At 26.8% G+C, this 18,807-nt stretch overlaps 1 protein-coding gene across 1 annotated transcript in view; it reads left to right on the plus strand.

The window, feature by feature from the left end:
* LOC135928717 (WD repeat-containing protein 7-like) overlaps positions 1–18,807 on the plus strand; it is a 33,289-nt gene that overhangs the window by 13,533 nt on the left and 949 nt on the right. The window contains exons 16-27 of the mRNA XM_065465173.1: positions 215–372; positions 4,242–4,407; positions 4,705–4,782; positions 4,847–5,018; positions 6,759–6,903; positions 7,381–7,631; positions 9,686–9,876; positions 10,488–10,637; positions 13,546–13,804; positions 13,980–14,078; positions 14,275–14,437; positions 18,700–18,782. Of these exons, the coding sequence (XP_065321245.1) occupies positions 215–372; positions 4,242–4,407; positions 4,705–4,782; positions 4,847–5,018; positions 6,759–6,903; positions 7,381–7,631; positions 9,686–9,876; positions 10,488–10,637; positions 13,546–13,804; positions 13,980–14,078; positions 14,275–14,437; positions 18,700–18,782 (1,915 nt within the window). The remainder of the gene's footprint in view (positions 1–214; positions 373–4,241; positions 4,408–4,704; positions 4,783–4,846; positions 5,019–6,758; positions 6,904–7,380; positions 7,632–9,685; positions 9,877–10,487; positions 10,638–13,545; positions 13,805–13,979; positions 14,079–14,274; positions 14,438–18,699; positions 18,783–18,807) is intronic.

An 18,807-nucleotide genomic window follows, 5' to 3' on the forward strand; every position in this document is an offset into this window, starting at 1 on the left:
TAAATAAACACTTCTTTCGGAAACTATTTAAATAAAATGCAATAACGAATAATTTTTAAATTAATTAAAATAAGGGTTTTAAAAATATTTTTCATATTAACAATGATATCTACCTCATAAACATGGTATGAATTTTAAAATGACTCAATTGTAGCCTATAAATTTATTTTTTTAAATAATCCTGAATAAATCGGCGACATTTAAAAATGATAAGGAATTTTTTGCGGACCTCTCCCCCAGGATAAAAAAACAGAACACAAACTAGAGGAATTATCACCAGTTATCTCACCCCAATCTCCCGCTAAGCGCCCTAATAATAGCATCTTGCAAGATCAACGTAGACAAATTTACCGCCAAGCTTCCCAGAGAAATGTATACATATTAATTCTTATTATTTTAATAGGCCAAAACTCCTTATATTAGTTAATACAGAGCCAATTTTAAGAATACGATTATTGGAAATAGAAAGGCAAACGAAAGTAAGTTTTAATAATGTCCTTCTGTCAAACCCAGTATTTTTATTACTGCTTGCTATGGAAAATCCATTGCATGCTCGGCATACCTAAACATTATTTGGAGTCTTGTTAAACGGCACCATTTGGAAAAACGGCTAAGTCAATATTTTATTCAGAAAAATAGCATACACGCCTGAAGATTTTGCTCATAAGCGGTACAAAGGTTTGGACATCTATTAGCGAAATCTCTAGGCCTAGCCTATAGTTAGCAGTTTTAAAAAATCGGCTCAAATCGAGCTATTTAAAACACTAATTATTTGTGCAGAATGAAACTTTTTTTAGCACTAAATATTACTTAGCTTTACTTTATAATACGCCCAGGGACTGACTGGTCATACACTATTAAGGCAAGTCCCATGGGGCCTCTTAAAAATGCCGATTTTGATGGCTCTTAAAAAACTATTCTTTTAGAGTGTACAATATGGAAAGTTTTCGTCTTTCAGTTTTCACTATTCATTACAGAGTAAGGATAATGATTAGACACGAGACTCGTTATCCACAAAAAAATACTTTGATTTATTTTTTCATTCACTTGATTAGATTTTCTTTTTCGTTCCATATTTGTGAAAATATAACTTTATATAATATACACATATAGAAATATATTTGCATATATGAATTTGATGAGAAATTTTTAGCTATCTTGCATTTTTTATCTATAGTTAGTTATTGTATATATTTTTTATTCCATCTCTTAATTCAATTATTAAATGGTTAAAATGATATATTCTTCCAGTGGCCCTTTTTCATATTTAGCTAGGTAACTCTTCTAATCTTTTTCTCCTTTCCACGGCCTGGAAACCTAATATTTTCATATCATTATCTACCACTACTATTTAGCTTGTCTTTGGTCGCCTATGAGTCATATTCCCTCAACTTTAATATTTATCCATCGTCCTCTGTCTTCGGTTAACATGCCCAAACTACCTCAACCTATTCTTTCTCACGTAATCACCTATCGCTTCTATACCAATTTTTTATCAGTTCTTTGCTTGTTTTTTCTCTCTCATATACCCCACATATCCATCTAGCTTTTCTCATCTCCTTGACTTCGTGTGTCGCTTTAATTGCCCCCTGTTTCGCTGCCCATTAGACAACTTATCACACGGCTTGTATAAACTTTTTCATTCGATAGAAGAAGATTTTTATCCTCTAAAATTGAAGCCATCTCTGAATTTTTTCTAAGCCTATTTTATCCTTGCAGTCACTATCAAGTCAACGCCTCTTTGCGCTAAATGTATCGCCTAAGTCGCTTAACTTCCTCAATTTTTCCAAAGCTTTTCTATTTCAGATATTGAAATCAGGGTTGGCAAGTACAAATTATTTAAAAATATATTTGTATCATCAAGGCATCGATTTAAATATAATTTTATATAAAAATATTAAATTTTCGTATTAAAATATTAAATTTTCAATTTGAAATATAAAAAAAAAAGAATTTTTCTCATTATTAATTTGATTGGATCTAAATATATAAATAAATATAATAATTTTACTTATGCATGGTTTGAGAAAATTATTAATTTCCAATTTGTTTTACATTATGTACAATTATTCATACAATATAGGCCATGAATAAAATGTAATGAGCAAATACAAATATGCAAGAAAGCAATTGTTGAAGAAGTTGGATATTTGTCCGAGAGAAATTACCAATAATATATTAAATGATATTTTGGACAAAAAATTAAAAATTATTCATAAACATTTACATTAATATATTAAATGATATTTTGGACAAAAAATTTAAAATTTTAAACTATTCATAAACATTTAGCTATCTTATTGACCCTGGTTATAGTAAAAACCAGATGCTATATTTAGAAAACACATAATACAATCAAGTCCATGATTTTATATACCAACCTGAAGAAAAAATATTTACGTTTGAAAAAGAAAACAATCCAAATACACGTGTTCACACTGCACTGCTGATTATTTATTGGATCCCCAATATAAGGGGATTGAGTTTGATGACGTGAAGAGAAAGAAGGACGAGCCTATAATAAATAATTTATTTTATTTAATATAACTAACTTTTACAGAATAATAACAACCTATATATATATTTACATAAACTAAAATTAGAATACAATATTAAAAAGGTTAAGTTATAAAAATAAAAGGTAAAACTAAAAATAAAAGGTAAAACTAAAAATAAAAAATATAATTTGAATAAACAGAATGAATGTACGTTACATAAATTAAAACTTACTATTAAATAACCAAAATATTTTAATTTATTAATTCCTCTAATGTAACATTCTCCCTCTTCTACAAGCCTTCCCATAATTTCATCTAAGAAGTCATAGAGAGTTTGTTGTTCAAGTGGTTTATCGTTTTGGTTGTCAATGTTGCATAAGTCACTAATCGTTGGCTTGTCCAAATCGTTGGTTTGTTCGTTTTTGCACGTTTTTGTTTAAATCGTGAGCTTGATATCCTTATCGTAAGTTGTCCTTATAAATCGTGACTTCATATAGCTTGCTTGTAATGCAGTTGTTATTATTATCATTTTTCAAAATTGTTATTATCATCAGTAAGTTGTGATTAATGAGAAATAATAGTTCATCAAATTGGATATAAAAATAAGTGAAGAATGATAAATCAATAACTAACTTTTACAGAATAATAACAACCTATATATAAATTTTTATAAACTAAAATTAGAATACAATATTAAAAGGGTTAAGTTATAAAAATAAAAGGTAAAACTAAAAATAAAAAATATAATTTGAATAAACAGAATGAATGTACGTTACATAAATTAAAACTTACTATTCAATAACCAAAATATTTTAATTTATTAATTCCTATAATGTAACATGACGCATATGATATAATACAAAAATTAGTCGTTTTACAAAGTGATGATCATCAAAATATTTTAAGTGATATCATAAATTTCAGAAGTAAAAGCGGCGGTATATTTATTAGCCAAAATATGTGGAAAGCAGTAACTTTAAAAAACAATCAGATTTCGGGTTCAAGTGGTTGGAATGGGCTTTGTTCACCTTGAATGCTAAGAGAAGTGTCTCAGAAATCCAATTAAAGATCTCGACAACCAGAAAATTGGTAAGAGTATATCATAAACTAAGATTGATTAACAAATGTTAAAGAAAGTGATAAGATAATATAAATTAGAACAAAGCTCTATCATGGAGAGCTAAACATTAATTATAGAATTTAGAAAAATACAATTTAATATACATACATTTTTACTATTATAATAAAATGAATTAATATTGTCTTGATAAATATTTATTTGAATTTGACCATATTTGACCATACTTATTTGATCGGTCAAATGTACAACCCTGTATACCGCCAATATTGCGTTGTACTGTTCATATAAGAAAATGAAGCAAGTTTTTACTATCGAGTGCCTTTCTTGACATTATCATCTTACATTGCTTTTTATAATTCGTAAAAGCGACGATGATCTTATTCTATACCAGATTACAGGGAACGATAAACTTTCATTTATGGCATACATTTATAATAAACTATAAATTGAACAACTTTTTGAATAAATAAACAATAATAACTCTAAAGCTTGGTTCGAGGCTAAGTTCTTTAAATAGGGAGGGGGTCTATTAAATACATCTCACGGACCTCTTGACCTGCCAGTCCGCCAACGCCATTTATCATAATGAATATTTTTAAAATGTTAAGTTTAGATTTGGTATTAACCTTATTCTTATATTACTTGAAAAAATAAATAAAAAGTCTTTTCCATTGCCCGATTTAAATCAATTGTATTACAATGCATCGTCCCCAATTCGTAAAAGGTCTAAAATGATTTACGAAAAGAAAATTTTGATATCTCTTCTCTCGCACGCTCACATTTGGCATTTGAATAACGATATCGATAATGAGATGCAAGCCACATTTGGTTTTTTATTTAAGATTTTATGCTACTATTATTTTAGAATAATTCTAAGGCAACAGCAAAAGTATTTTGATATCGATACTCATTTTTTAAAGGATTTCCGATATAAGCAATATTCCTACAATTCGTTTATATCGCGATACAGTCTGGATGAACCTTATATCTATATTATATCCTTATATCGCGATATCATCGATCCTTGTATCGCAATATTATATTGTATCGTCCGTCGATTCCAGTCCAATAGACGCGATACTTAACTGAAGCTTTAATTATCAGTTACATTTTGTTTTATTTTAGAAGTTCATATGCCTCAATCCAATTCTACCGTAAACTGCATAATTGGGAATAATGGTGATATAGTTATACCTATAGGAGGTAACTGATAACCGTTTATTTTTTTACGTCAAATAATATTTACAAACTAATTTTTTTTAAACAGATATTGCAATTGGACCAATATTAAGGACTTGCAAGCTCATTCATTTGTTGACCATTTTAAATATTCTGGAACGGAATTTTGAAGAGGAAGGCATAATAGAGACTCTAGCTAAGGAAAAAGAGGAAGATAGCAAGCCAATGATTAACGATTCCGAGAACCTAGTTGTTAAACGGTTTCCATTTTTTACATTTTTATGATTAACGTTATTAATTATTACTTCGAATGTAAACTTTTCATATTATATTTTTAGTCTTTCATTAATTTATAGTTATTGAAATTCATTTAATTTTGATTGTTTCATTTATAAAGAAGATAGGGTTAATATCATTTGAAGCCTCAATATATTGTATAATGTATACAGAGTTGGGCAGGTCATCCGGAAAAAGAATCTAGATAGAGATAAAGAATCTAGATAGAGATAAAGATTCTTTATAAGAAAATGTATTTTAGATACAGATACTAATCTTTTTCAAAATATCAAAAAGATATAAGATACTTGTATCTTTTTCTAAATTAGAGTATCTTAAATACAAGTTACTTTTAAATCATTACCAATTAAATTAAAATATTTTATAAAATTCAGTTTTTATTATTTATTTGTAAAGAACATAACATACGCATATTAAAACTATGTTTACAATAATTAATAAAATATTTAATGATGAGTTAAATATATTAATCAGGCATTTTAATATTAGTATTAGCCCATTCTTAGCATAGATAGGGAAGGGAGACTAGTATTTTTAATGGGAGTTGAAATAATAATTTGCAAAAGAGTATTTAAAATAGATTCATTATTTTATAAGATAATCAAATTTTTCAAATAATTTATCTAACATTGTGCCAAAACAAAATAACCTTTCATTTGGCACTGATGAAGGTATTGCAGTATTATATTTTTAAAAAATTTCCTTAATGGAAGGATAATAATGCATTTATAATGTATTTCGACTTTCTTTAATATAATTTAAAACCCCAGTTCAATGTTATTTGTATTATTGAACTCAGCAAAATTTTTTACCAATACAAAAATTCATCATTTTCTTTATTAGATTTTAAATCTATTGGTGTTATAGTTTGAGCTTGATTATATACTTTAGTACTACATTTAGGGCTTTTATTAATAATATATTTTGAAAGTATTTTTTTTATCACCCGACTCAATCTATAAGTTCTTAAAATATGGATGTTATATTGATGCCAAAAAAGCCTCATTTATTCATATATAAAAATATTAAAATCTTTTGCTCATATCACTTCTTGGGCAACTTTTATAAAGGTAGACAATAGTGTAAATTTGAATTTTTAAACCACATATAATAAAATACTTTAATATGTTTATCAAAATTTTAAAATTGGGATTTTATTCAGGGGAACTTATTTCCATAATTTAAATTTCATTACCTTCTTCTTCACTACTATAAGTGTTAATACAAATTAAAAAATATTACATAAAATTGGTAATTATATTCTATCGAGTTACATATATACATAAAAATAATCCTTACTTATTCCGTTTTGGTGTTGTTATTTTTTATCTATCTATCTTAATATGAGTTGTATATTTTCCAGCTAATTTGGTTATCAATTTATAAAAAATATGGCGGAAAAAAATAAGGAAATTAATTCAAGATTTCCGAATAACTAAGATATATACTGTGATATGTAAAATTTTAAACATGAATATTAAAAAGAATCTGTATCTTTCGTCAAGAAGATACAAGAATAAAGGATTTTTGATACAGATACTAATTTTTTATTAAAATTATCAATAAGCTACTGAGTACAAGATACAAAAGGATTGTTTCTTAGATACAAGTGTTTACATTGCCCAACTCTGAATGTACATGTATGCAATATAAAATAACCTTTAAAATTATAATAAAATTTTAAAATATTGTTTGTTTAACAGGGTCAAGGATATCAATTTTTGCCAAAGGTTAAAACTTGTATACCTTCAAGGTTTCCTGAATAAGGGCATAGGAGATGGGCATCACGCTAAATGCGGCTTGGTTTTAGATATCATAATTTCAAGATTACAAAATCCTTGTTCTCCGGTAATTTCTATATGGATTGAATGCCTTTTTAGTCATAAACCTTTGGTATTTTCAGGTTGTATACCCTATACTAATTAATTCGAAACTAATTTTCTCACAGCCCATATGCAAGTGATAAGCTTATAAAAGCTATTACTTACTAAATCCTTCTAAGCTTCCCAGAAAATTATGGTTGAAAAATCTATACTTTCTTTTAAAATTATATTAATACCGCTCTTAGAGATGGGCGACATGGAAATTTATAAAATTATTGACTGCGGTGCAGTTTGTTGTTTTGACGGTATAATAGCTAAGCATCATGATATTTTTTAAATAAGGCTGTATTGCTAATTCTAATAAAATATGGAGTCTAAATATATCAATCGATTTTGAGAACTATTTTTTTGATGATCAAGTCATTTCAAACTTTTATATATTTATAAAATTATACTAATGTTAATGTAAAATAAACAATCATAAATTTTGTTATATAAATAGTTAAGCGATGCTTGTAGCTCTATACTTTCTTATCTACTCTTCAATTTCGAATTCACCACAGCTAGTATACGTGAAAAACCTCTCGTGACCATGATAAGTACAGTGCTAGAAATATGCATACAAAAATTAGAATACCTGCATTATCAACAAAAGCTCTTCCTATCCACAATGCTAGGAAAACAAACAAAATCTATTTCGCAATTCAATTCTAAGCCAACGATTGGCAATGGATATAGAAAGGCGAGCCATGGGTATTTTTATAAAGATATTCACTGCATAATTTTTCTCCCAATTTAGATATAATTCAAATGTGTATTATACTAAATTTATAGTTAGGGCAAATGGGAAAAATTAACCTTCTAGTAATCTAAACTTTATCTCATTCTCATGAGTTTACCATTTATTTCCTATAATTCATCATTTAACCCATTTCAAACTATATATAGCGGACATAAATGCTTAATTTTTTAAAATATATTGATTAAGGTTCATAAGGCGTTTCGTTCCATAAACTAACATTCATATTTATAATTGCTCTCTTTTTCCTCTATATAGACGGAAGTAACCAAAATCCAAGATTTATATCCCAATTGAATGGGTTTCTTCAGATAAAGTTGTACATGATCTCGCACTTTCATACAATAAAAGGCTTTTTATTGTTTAAAATATTTCAAGGCAATTCGATTGATTTTAGAGTTAATATGTGAATTTTCAAAAAATATTATAAAATTTATTATTCTTAGGATATATCTGCCTTTAAAATGGTTTTGAACGATTAAAAAGCCTTTTATTTTAATACATTCGTATATATAGGTATCTATACATTTCCTTATACATTATTTGCTATATTTTTTGAGAGAATACAGCAGCTGCGCTAATTAATGAAGAAATTATTAGAAAAATAGCAACGAGTAGTAGGAATAAAATTGGAGTTTATAGAAAATAGTCATAATATTAAATATATCTTGAAAAAAAAAATTTAACATTTGTAAATATAAAAATAATAAATGTCATATATGATTAATTCATAACATTGGTAAATATAAAAATAATAAATGTCATATATGATTAATTCCTAACATTGGTAAAAAATGTCATATATGATTAATTCCTGTTTCAAATATAAATTCTATAACTTGTATAGTTTAGTAAATCGCATTGAATAAAAATATATTTAATATTTTTAAAGCTGTGCCTATCCACAAATTTTTCACCGATCCGATATTTTCCAATATTACAAAAACCAATTCGATACCGATCCAATATTTATATTGATTTTTATTTACCATCTCTCTTTGAATCAATGTCATAAATATATCAATATTTTCTACTCTAAAAAAAAGTCAACTTACCTTCACCAATGATAAGTGTATTTTATTTTTTTTATTAAGTTAATATTTTAAAATATTTGGTGACCTGAGTTTTAAAATCCTTTCCTTTTTGCAGATAATATAACAAAAAATAGTGTAAAATTTTAAACTAAACATTACAACAGATAAATTTTATATTAGTTCCTTTCATTAATTTATTATTATGAAATTATTTATAAAATACTAAAGAAACATAAAATATCGGATCGGTAAAGATCGGCCCGATCCGCTTTTTTGAAAAAACTAAATATCGGTGATGATCCTATCCTATAAATATCGGCACAGCCCTAAATATTTTTATGATTTTAGATAACGTAGCTCGCCCTAGTAGCTGAAATATTATCTTAAAATGGGGGTTTCAAAAAAAGCATTGTGCATCTCAAAAGGTACCTTTAAAAATTGATTCAAACCGTTTCGCATATGAATTTAATAGAGTGATGTATAGAAAAGTTTATGGATATTATTATTAAAACCTCTTTATAAAACAACTAACATTTTATATATCACACATACAAATATACTTATTTTATAAATAACAAATCATACAATTGAGAATATTTCAAGATTCTATTATATCTATAAGGAAAAAGAATAAATTTTACGCTGAAAATACTTCCATACGCTACCTCAGCAAACACCATCAAATTGCCATATAGAAATAAAAATGTTTAAAATAGTATGTCAAAAGATTCAAACCAGTTCACTAATTTTTTAGGGGTCGGTTTAGAAGGCAAAATATTTTAACGATTAAGATTCGATAAACAATACCGATTTAACACTTGTTTGATTCGGTTGGATCCTTGAATTTTGGGTTAGAATACTTTAATCAGCCGCCTACAAAAATATGGAATTTATTTTCATTAAAAAATAAATCATCTATTTCTACTAAGAGCTTGAGCCAGTGAACTGAATTTTTTAAATTTATTTACATCCAGAACATCACCAGAAAAAAACATGAAACCAACCCATCATCCTTTTGACAATCAAGAATACGTGGAATATGAAGCCGAAGAAGTTAACGAAAATTCCTTATTTCATGATGATCGAAACTCAGAATACGATTCGACTGAAAGTTTTTATAGAAAGTTCTGTGGATCTCCTTTTGAAGACCTTTATACATTTTATGGTAATTATTGATTCAATATTTAATATATTCACCTCTTTGTAAATGTAAGCATTAAAACATGACCACTTAAATACTTGTAATTTTTTTTTTCTCATCTAAGTTAGGGACTTTGATGGTCCTTATTAAATGCTTGAAGAAAATTTACAAATCGCTTATAAAAGGTTTGCATTTTTTTAAAGGCTTTGGCTTGGCCCATAATATTTAGCATAGGCTGGCCTTAAAACGTAATTTTCATTGTATCTGGTCAACCTGTAGTTATTTTTTGGGGGAAAAAATTATAAATTTTCATTATTCTAATTCAAAAAATTTCGCGTGGTCAAAATAATTTTCCACAAATTTCCCAACCAAAATAGATTTTTTCACGAATTGCCCATCTCAAAAAGATATTTTGCACAAATTACCCAACCCAAATAGATTTTTACCTAAATTGCCCAACCCAAAAAGAAATTTTGCACAAATAAATTATTTTTAGACTTTATTAACAGGATAGTACGAATTCAGCAAAATAATTACAATGTTCATGTTATAGAATAATTATAAAAAAGGTCTAATTCATAATTCATTAACTCCATGTTAAAAATCAAAATCTATTTTATTATATTTTTTAAAAGGTTGCCAACCTGGACCTATTTTAGCATTTGTGTTAATGGGATTTATCAAATATAGATTACCTACAGATACTACTGACTCCACCGAAGACTCATATTGGCAAATAGATCAATATTTTAGTCTTAAAAACCCACGCCTATTAGTGCTAACTAGTAATATTGTATACTTGTTTTTTTAAGATTAACATTCAAATATATTTTCATTGCTATATTAATAAGTGAATATTATCAGTTTTGGGAATTTTTAGTTTGCATATATGAATTATATTATTATCCTATTTTAAAAAAATAGACTATAATTAGTAAAATATCAGATCAATTCAGCAAAACTTTTAACTTTTTTGCGATTTTTTTACCGCTAATGGCGCTTATCGCTAAAGAATATCAGAGCTAAGTGATTTCGCAAAAATTTTTCCAGTTTTTATATTCAATATAATATTGCAAACCTATTATCGATAATTTATTTCTTGTTTAAAGTCCAGATTTCTTCCACTCATTTTCGCGAGTAAGGAGTCGATAATTTCACTTTAACCTTTATAAATCCCCAAACTTGAAAAATGCCTTTTATGCAATTAATTTAAATTTTAGCAAACAACACATAAATTAATCACTCTAAATTTACATAATTGTAATTAGGGGTGTACCACGATACCACTTTTTGTTGTATTCTGTAAAGATACCAATGGTTTTGATTTTTAATATACTTATTATTAGTATAACATCTATAATTTAATTGCAATTCTAAAAGTATATAAAATATTTTTATTGATAAATTACTTATAAATAATTAGTAATAAACTAATATATTATTGAATTTGAAATTAATATTTAAAATTAATATATCGAAGATTTCTTTTTAGAAATAGCAAAATTTCCAATTTATCAGAGATCAGTCTGCGGTGATGGGGACTCGCAATATCACTAGCATCACTAAAACAGGTTCTGAAGAGATTATTGCACACTTTTTTAAACAGAATGCGAGAAAAATAACTATATGGTAGAATGTTTTTTATAACTAATTATTACTATTAAAAAAATTAAACATAAAAATGGATTTCGATTTTATTTATAAAAATAAATGGTTTTTTATATATAACTTTTTTAAAAAAATTTTATATTTTATTTTTTATTAAAAGCGCCATTTTTTATCCGATCGGAAAATTTTATAATATTTGCCGATAACCGATATTTTAAAATGGGTGAAATATCGGTCTGGTCCGATCCGATATAAAATATCGGTACATCCCTAATTATAATAATGCTAAATATTCATTCATATTTAAAAATTAACTTGATGAAAAACACTTGAATTAAAAATTGAAACGCCCCCAAAAAAAGTTCTTACTTGTCCCGGATTAAAAATACTAAAAGCTACGAACTTTCCCTGATTTAAAAAAAAAACTAAAATAATTTCGCTTAGTAAATTTTATTTCTTAAATTTTTTTCCAGAAAATTTCAGAACGTTTATGTTTAATTTATTTAACTTATATTATTTATATTATTTATACTTTAGAGGGGGGCAGGCCTATATTTTTTTAGAATAATAGCTCTATATGAGCATCAATATCAACTAAAATTAATAAATAATAGGAATGCTATTAATCATCACTCTAAATCATGGTCTAGTCTATATCATTAGGAGAGGAGGGGTAAACTATCATTAAAAAATTTTTTATGAAAGCGAATAAAATGTTTTAATCATTAGGGTTTTTGGAGCGGGTTTTTTTTCTATCTTAAAGATGAATTTTACACTCCACCTAGGTGACGGTAATCATATTTTAAACCCGAACCAGGTAGCCTTTTTAGGTCTATAAGGTACTCAGAGATATACATCCCGGTTGAGGCGCAGCAAGTTGTTTCGTTTCCCAGAGTTTTTTCTGAGACCAAACTCATAGACGAAGTTAGGGTTGTAAAAAAAGTGCATAGTGTACAATTACCAGCTACAGCTAATTTTTAATTTTGCTAAAATACAGCTTTAAATATATTAGGTATTTATATACACAAAATTAAGGTTATTAATCATCCGCTATACAAATGTGTGGGGGGAGGGCGGTCGGGACGTTAGGCATGGGAAAAATAAAATCAAAATCGATATTTCCAAGAATTAATAAATTAAAAATAACTTAAACCTTATTATTGTTAAACTATTTACTTCTGTACTTTACACTTATATCCATGCCTTAATCTGAAGCCATATCGGCGCCTAACGAGTTAAATATATCAAACCATAAATTTTATTTTTTGCATTTTTCCTTCCAGCAAGGATCACGGTAACTGTCTAATGAGCCCAATCAAATTCTTAAAGCTCAAGTTCCTATCGCGCAATTTCTATAAAATAAGATTTTGAGGAAAAGGCAATAGATAGGGTGGTATAAAACATAGTATTCCTTTTAATTTTCTAAACCATTTTAAGCTTTTTAAACCTATTTTAAAATCTTTTAATTAATCAGGTTTTAAAATAGAAATCATTCAAAATAAAATAGCACATATTAGCAATTATCCCTGTATTGCATTCGCGATTTTTCGAAATAGTTTTCGCGATTTGAATTTTGCTAAAATTACTTAGATATTTATATTTTCGCGATAACGTTTAGTGGTAAGATTTTTTCTGAATTGACATGAAACCAAACAATTAATTAGGTATGGTATGCTGGTATTTGGATATAAAATAAATATTATAATTTTAGATTTATATATATGTTAGGATCAATGTGTTATTTTTTCAACTTTAAATCATTTTTGAGCGCCTTTTTATGAATTGTAAATAATTTAGCTGTTAACCTTTGAGTAATTTATAATTTTATAAAAAATCTATTAATATAAATTTAAATTATATTAAGTTCAAAATTTCATGACAAAATTGTAAATTTTTAAGAAATATTTTCCAAACATGATGGAATACATTTCCGATAAAATCAATTTTTTAAATTTAAAAAAAAGGCACTCAAAAATGATTTAAAGTTGAAAAAATCACACAATGCCGAAAAAAACATATTGACTCTAACATATATTTATATATTTCTTATATCAACTGTTTAACTTATTTTACATACATTCTCAGGCGATATTATATGGAATTTCATAAACTCTCCGTTTTTCTCCCAGCGCCTTGATCATAATTTAATTCAACCAACGAATAATGTCAAATCATTCAGTGAATACCTTCGAAATAATGAAATTTTCAACAGACTTATAGCTTATAACGTTTTATGCAAAGCCTTCTCGACATGGGAACCATTTCTTGATCTATCCTCCTTGTTTTTAAGGCTTCTCGAATTGTGCATCCTCACATCGGGTTCTAAACTACTCGTTAATAATGGGTTTTAAAAAATGCCTAAATATTATTTGCTAACATTAGTATAAATATAGTTTTGAAAATTCCTAAATATTACATAGACATAATAGTTGTATTTAAATAATTATAGAAATAAATTTCCATTTTATAAAATAAAAAGCTCAAAGCAAAATAATTCATATTTTAAATATTATATAAAGCGGGATGTCCTTATTTTCACCCACCAAATCCTGCTTAAATAAAATAGCTTACATGAGACCTGCCGCATTTATAACTATTATAAACAAAGAAATTAGCAAGTATATGTGATTTAATGTGTCTTATATTATTCAACAATGATGTTATTGGCTAGGGGTATGAGGTCGAAATAAAAATGTTAATTTTTACTAGAAATAGTTTGAATATAATATATTATGATCTATTAAATTAAACCTTTTTAAAATATTAATAATTTTTATTTTATTTTTCCTTGAAAAATTATAAACTAATTTAAAGATATATGCTGCACTTCTTTACACCCCTTCAAAATTTTAACGCAATAACGCAACCATCAACAGTACCTTCTAATTTAATCATCAATTCTCGAGAGTATTTATTTTCAACTATAGAAATGTTGATACATAAACAGCCTATAGAGATTATCAATTTGCTATCCGAAGTAAATATTTAAAAATATATATTTTCATATGATTTTTTTCATCATTAAAACTTAAACACTTAATTTGTCGTATATGATAAAAACGGTCGATTTGATTTTTTTATTCATCTGAGTAACTATGGTTAATTAAAATTTTGTTAAAATAATTTAATTTTTATTCCTTTAAGGCATTATAGACAGGGATCCAAACTGAAACGAATATCGGTTCAGGTTCGGTTTGTAAAAAATAAAAATACCGGTTAGGTTCGAACCTCAAAAAACACTAAAACACTTTTGTATTTAAACCATTAAGTATAAAGAATATTTTTTTTATTTCGTCGTTAAAATAAAAAATCATACATAAAACCTTCATTTTTATTAATTGAACATTATAGAATAATATTTAATTTATAAGTGTAGCAAATAAATATCAATGATTAATTTTAATATGAACAATATTGGTTAATGATGCTTGGTACCTTAAGGTACCATCTATCAAATTTGAATTTTGTTCATTTTTCATTTGGATAGGCACTACCAAATATATTTATAATATATACTTGAAAAATCGTGATTTTTGGAAAGCCTCTATGGCCTAGTAGGCAAGAGCTTGGTTTACTTATCCCATGCTCCCGGGTTCGAATCCCTGGAATGATCATGTTTTTTTTCTTATTCTAACTTGGTGGTTCCATCCTTGGGGGGATAATATATAGGAGGCCGGACTCGACCACGTGATTCCGTATTAATATATTAAATAATAAGGATCTTATTACATTTTAATAAATTTTGGTCGATATTTAGCAAATTAAGTTGGTATTTAGAATATTTCCATACATTCACTTGGTAGTAAGCATCATTAACCAACAATATTTAACTTTATTTACTTGAAAATTTTTTATTAAGCCGCACAATTAATATATTTTTAAGATTCGTTTCACTCATACATCTATAAGGAGATTATAAATTTAATTGTTAAAAAACATCTTTCCACACTAACTTGGGTAGCCAGCACTGCCAGTGTGATATCAGACAATTTGTATTTGTTCTTCATCGTTTTCAGACATTTGATTGTCATCATCACTATCCTCCATAAATAATTTTACCTGTTAATAAAATTTGCCCCATTGTCAGTTATTATAGTGATTTAATACTTCTATTTTAAATTTTCTGCACTGGGCCGTTTAAAATTTTCTTTCATTGCTAGTGTTCTTAGAGCAATTTTTACTTTTTGAAGATACTGAAGATTAATCCCACAAATCGACCTGTCTAGATGAGTATAACAGTCAATTTTTAGAGATAATAACTTACTATTTATCTTTTTTATTACATTTTGCCGAATAAGGCTAATTTTGCAACATTAGATTGAATATTTTGAGAATTAATTTTAATTACCCATGCCTTCTAATATGGGATTAAGATTTTTTTAAAACCGCTATCATTGATTAATTTGAATGGTCTGCCATTAAAGGTGACCAACTCATTACAAGCATCGATTATTTTTTTTATCTAGTTTTACTGATATTGTTTGTTCTTTTAATGCTTCTTCTATCATCTGTTGCTTGATGACATCTTAAACTTATTTATTTCATTAGGCTTTTGATGTGATATTTTGTTAATTTTATCGAATTCTAGAGGGTGCGTTCTTTATATGAGACGCTCAAGATTTACTCCATGATGGCCTTTCATATTTATTTGACAATCTAATATTACATTTTGATGTGTCATTTATAATACTATATGTAAATAATTTATATATTGGATTTAATTTTTCTCTAGGCAATATAATTTATATGCTTAAAATATTTAAAAAATGTAATTTCCTTTAATACAATTCAATTTTTTTTTTTAAAAAAAATAAATAAACTTTATGGAAATGTAAAATGGGTGGCAATATACTAAGTTTATAAAAATTATGACTGACACTTATCAATCAAATGTGATTGATAATAATCTTTAAAATAATTCGAATATAATTAAAATTTTTCCAATATATTAGTAATAATTTACATATTATTTTATAAACATAAAATCACGAGGCTCGAACAGGTTCAGAGGCATTTTCGCGGTTCATGTTCGGCTAGAAATTTTTTAGCCGTTTATGTTCGATAAAAAATACCGGTTTTTAACGGTTTAATGATTCGGATCCCTGATTATAGATACAAATTTTTGATTATGATGTTAATATTTTTGGTTATAGTTTATTAACCTTTTTTTGTCTTGCCACTCGACTTATTTTTCTTCATACACTTCTGTCTGGTATCATCTCTGGCTTACGTCATAACATAATCATCCTCATATACTCTTTTATAAAGTTCCGCTATTTTACACAGATCGTTCTCTTCTTCTGGTTCTCAGTTACCCAGCTCTCGTTCTACCACCTACATATTTACCCTTTTCCCAATATGCTCCTTGAATATTCTCATATAAAATTTTGATGGACTTTAATTCGAGAGGGAGTCTTATTTAGGCAATAAAACTCAATTCTTCTCTTTCCATTTCATCGAAAGTACATTTTCTTTTTAAGCCCTTACACCTAGCTTTTTAACACCGATCTATGCCATTTCCACTAATTATTCGCGCGTCTTTACCAACGCAACTTCATTCCTCCCTCTATAAACCTTCTTCCGCTTCATTATTTACTAAGATAATCTAAGAGCACATTTTCAATAGTGGTTAAACCACCGTTAAGGGATCAAAAATATGGGTTATCAAGAAACTATCTGTGTGACACAAATAATGGGTGCTAAAATGAAGGTCGTCAAAAAAGGATAATATTAGTAAAATAACAAAGTCGCTGATACACCTTTTTTTAGTATATAATATATTTATTTAAGGGTCAAATAATAATTGTTGGAAAACACAATTTCTGGGAAATAGTGAATATTACTGTGTTAATAACAGCAGTTAAACTGTTTAAAACAACTAGCTATTTTTGTTTTGCCATTAATCTATTTGCTTATATAAAATTATTTATTTGATAATGTTTTTTAAATATCTGTATGTGTCTAGTTGATAATTTCACCATATTAACTAGAGAAATTCCTATATCTTGAAATATACATCGAATATCATCATTAAAACAGGATTTAATTTGAAAGTCAATTTGCATATTTTTTTAAAAAAAACTTATGGTCATTTGGGCGCATATTTACAAATTCGGGAGGCAGAATCATTGATGATAAATAAGCGACAGAGAAGACCGATGGGAAAAAATATAGAGATTTTAAAGATAATAACTATATTAATTCTAGCACTAGACAGAAGTGAATAGAGTTGAAGAATTCGCATAATCCCTCGAGTTCTCACAAGTGAGATGGGATAAAAGTAATTCACCATCGGGTTTGGACGCATAATGTATAAATGCGAGAATCATTTTTTTTTAAAAAAACAATTTGTTATAACAGAAAACTATATTTATCTTTTAATACTCTTTTCTTTTCCTTTTTTAATCAAAAATTAGGTTTTTCAGTGATCGTTGGGCTTAAGATCATTGTGGCATCATTATTAAAAAAATAAATTTTTACTGACCATCTTGTATGGTCTTATTGATTTTCATCATGCTTATATCTTCACCTAAAAATATACTTGCAATAGGTAATTTTCTTCATTAGAATTGATCTTTCAATATGAATTTTTGCTTTAATCTTCAACTAATCTAATCCATGAAATATCTTCATAAGATTTATTTCTTGGTCTATCAATGAGCGTATTTTTTTCCAGTGGGTCAGACGCAAAAGTGACTACTAATCTTCATTAGTTTGTGGTGCTGATAGCGCTTAAAATGCGGAACTTTTTTTGTTTATTAAATTTAATTTTTAGAAATTTTCATTATCCTTTTTTTTTATTCGATTTAAAAAAATAAGATAGTTGGAATAATTTTATAATTGCACGTATACTACGCTAATATTATCTTGTGTTGTATGATCATGTCGAACAACACAAGAAAAATAGCATGATAAATTTTTATTCTCTGGATACAACCAATGTATTTTATATTATTTATTTAAAATAAAAACTCTCTACAAGAATATTCAATAAGACAACAGAAAAAAATTATATGGAATAATATGATAAACTTTGAACGGAAAATGTCGTACCCAATATTTTATTTTACCATCCACAATTTTGATTATTTAATATATTCTTAGTATATTTTTTTTCCAAGTTATCCTTTAAATCCAGAAATATAGCTCCCTGCAACTTTAAAGGATATTTAATATTTTCTAGATAGAAATATGTTATCTATCTGTTATTTATAAATTATTATTAATTTTTATTTGTAGACAATTGATATATACGTATATTGTGGAGGTAATACCATGCATAGAGTTAAAGATTGGGAAAAATTATTGTCACCTTTTATGAAGTTGAATTTGCCAAATTGCATATAG

This window comes from Gordionus sp. m RMFG-2023, chromosome 4, assembly GCF_954871325.1.
Source record: "Gordionus sp. m RMFG-2023 chromosome 4, tfGorSpeb1-WG-v2, whole genome shotgun sequence".
In the NCBI taxonomy this organism is placed as follows: domain Eukaryota; kingdom Metazoa; phylum Nematomorpha; class Gordioida; order Chordodea; family Parachordodidae; genus Gordionus; species Gordionus sp. m RMFG-2023.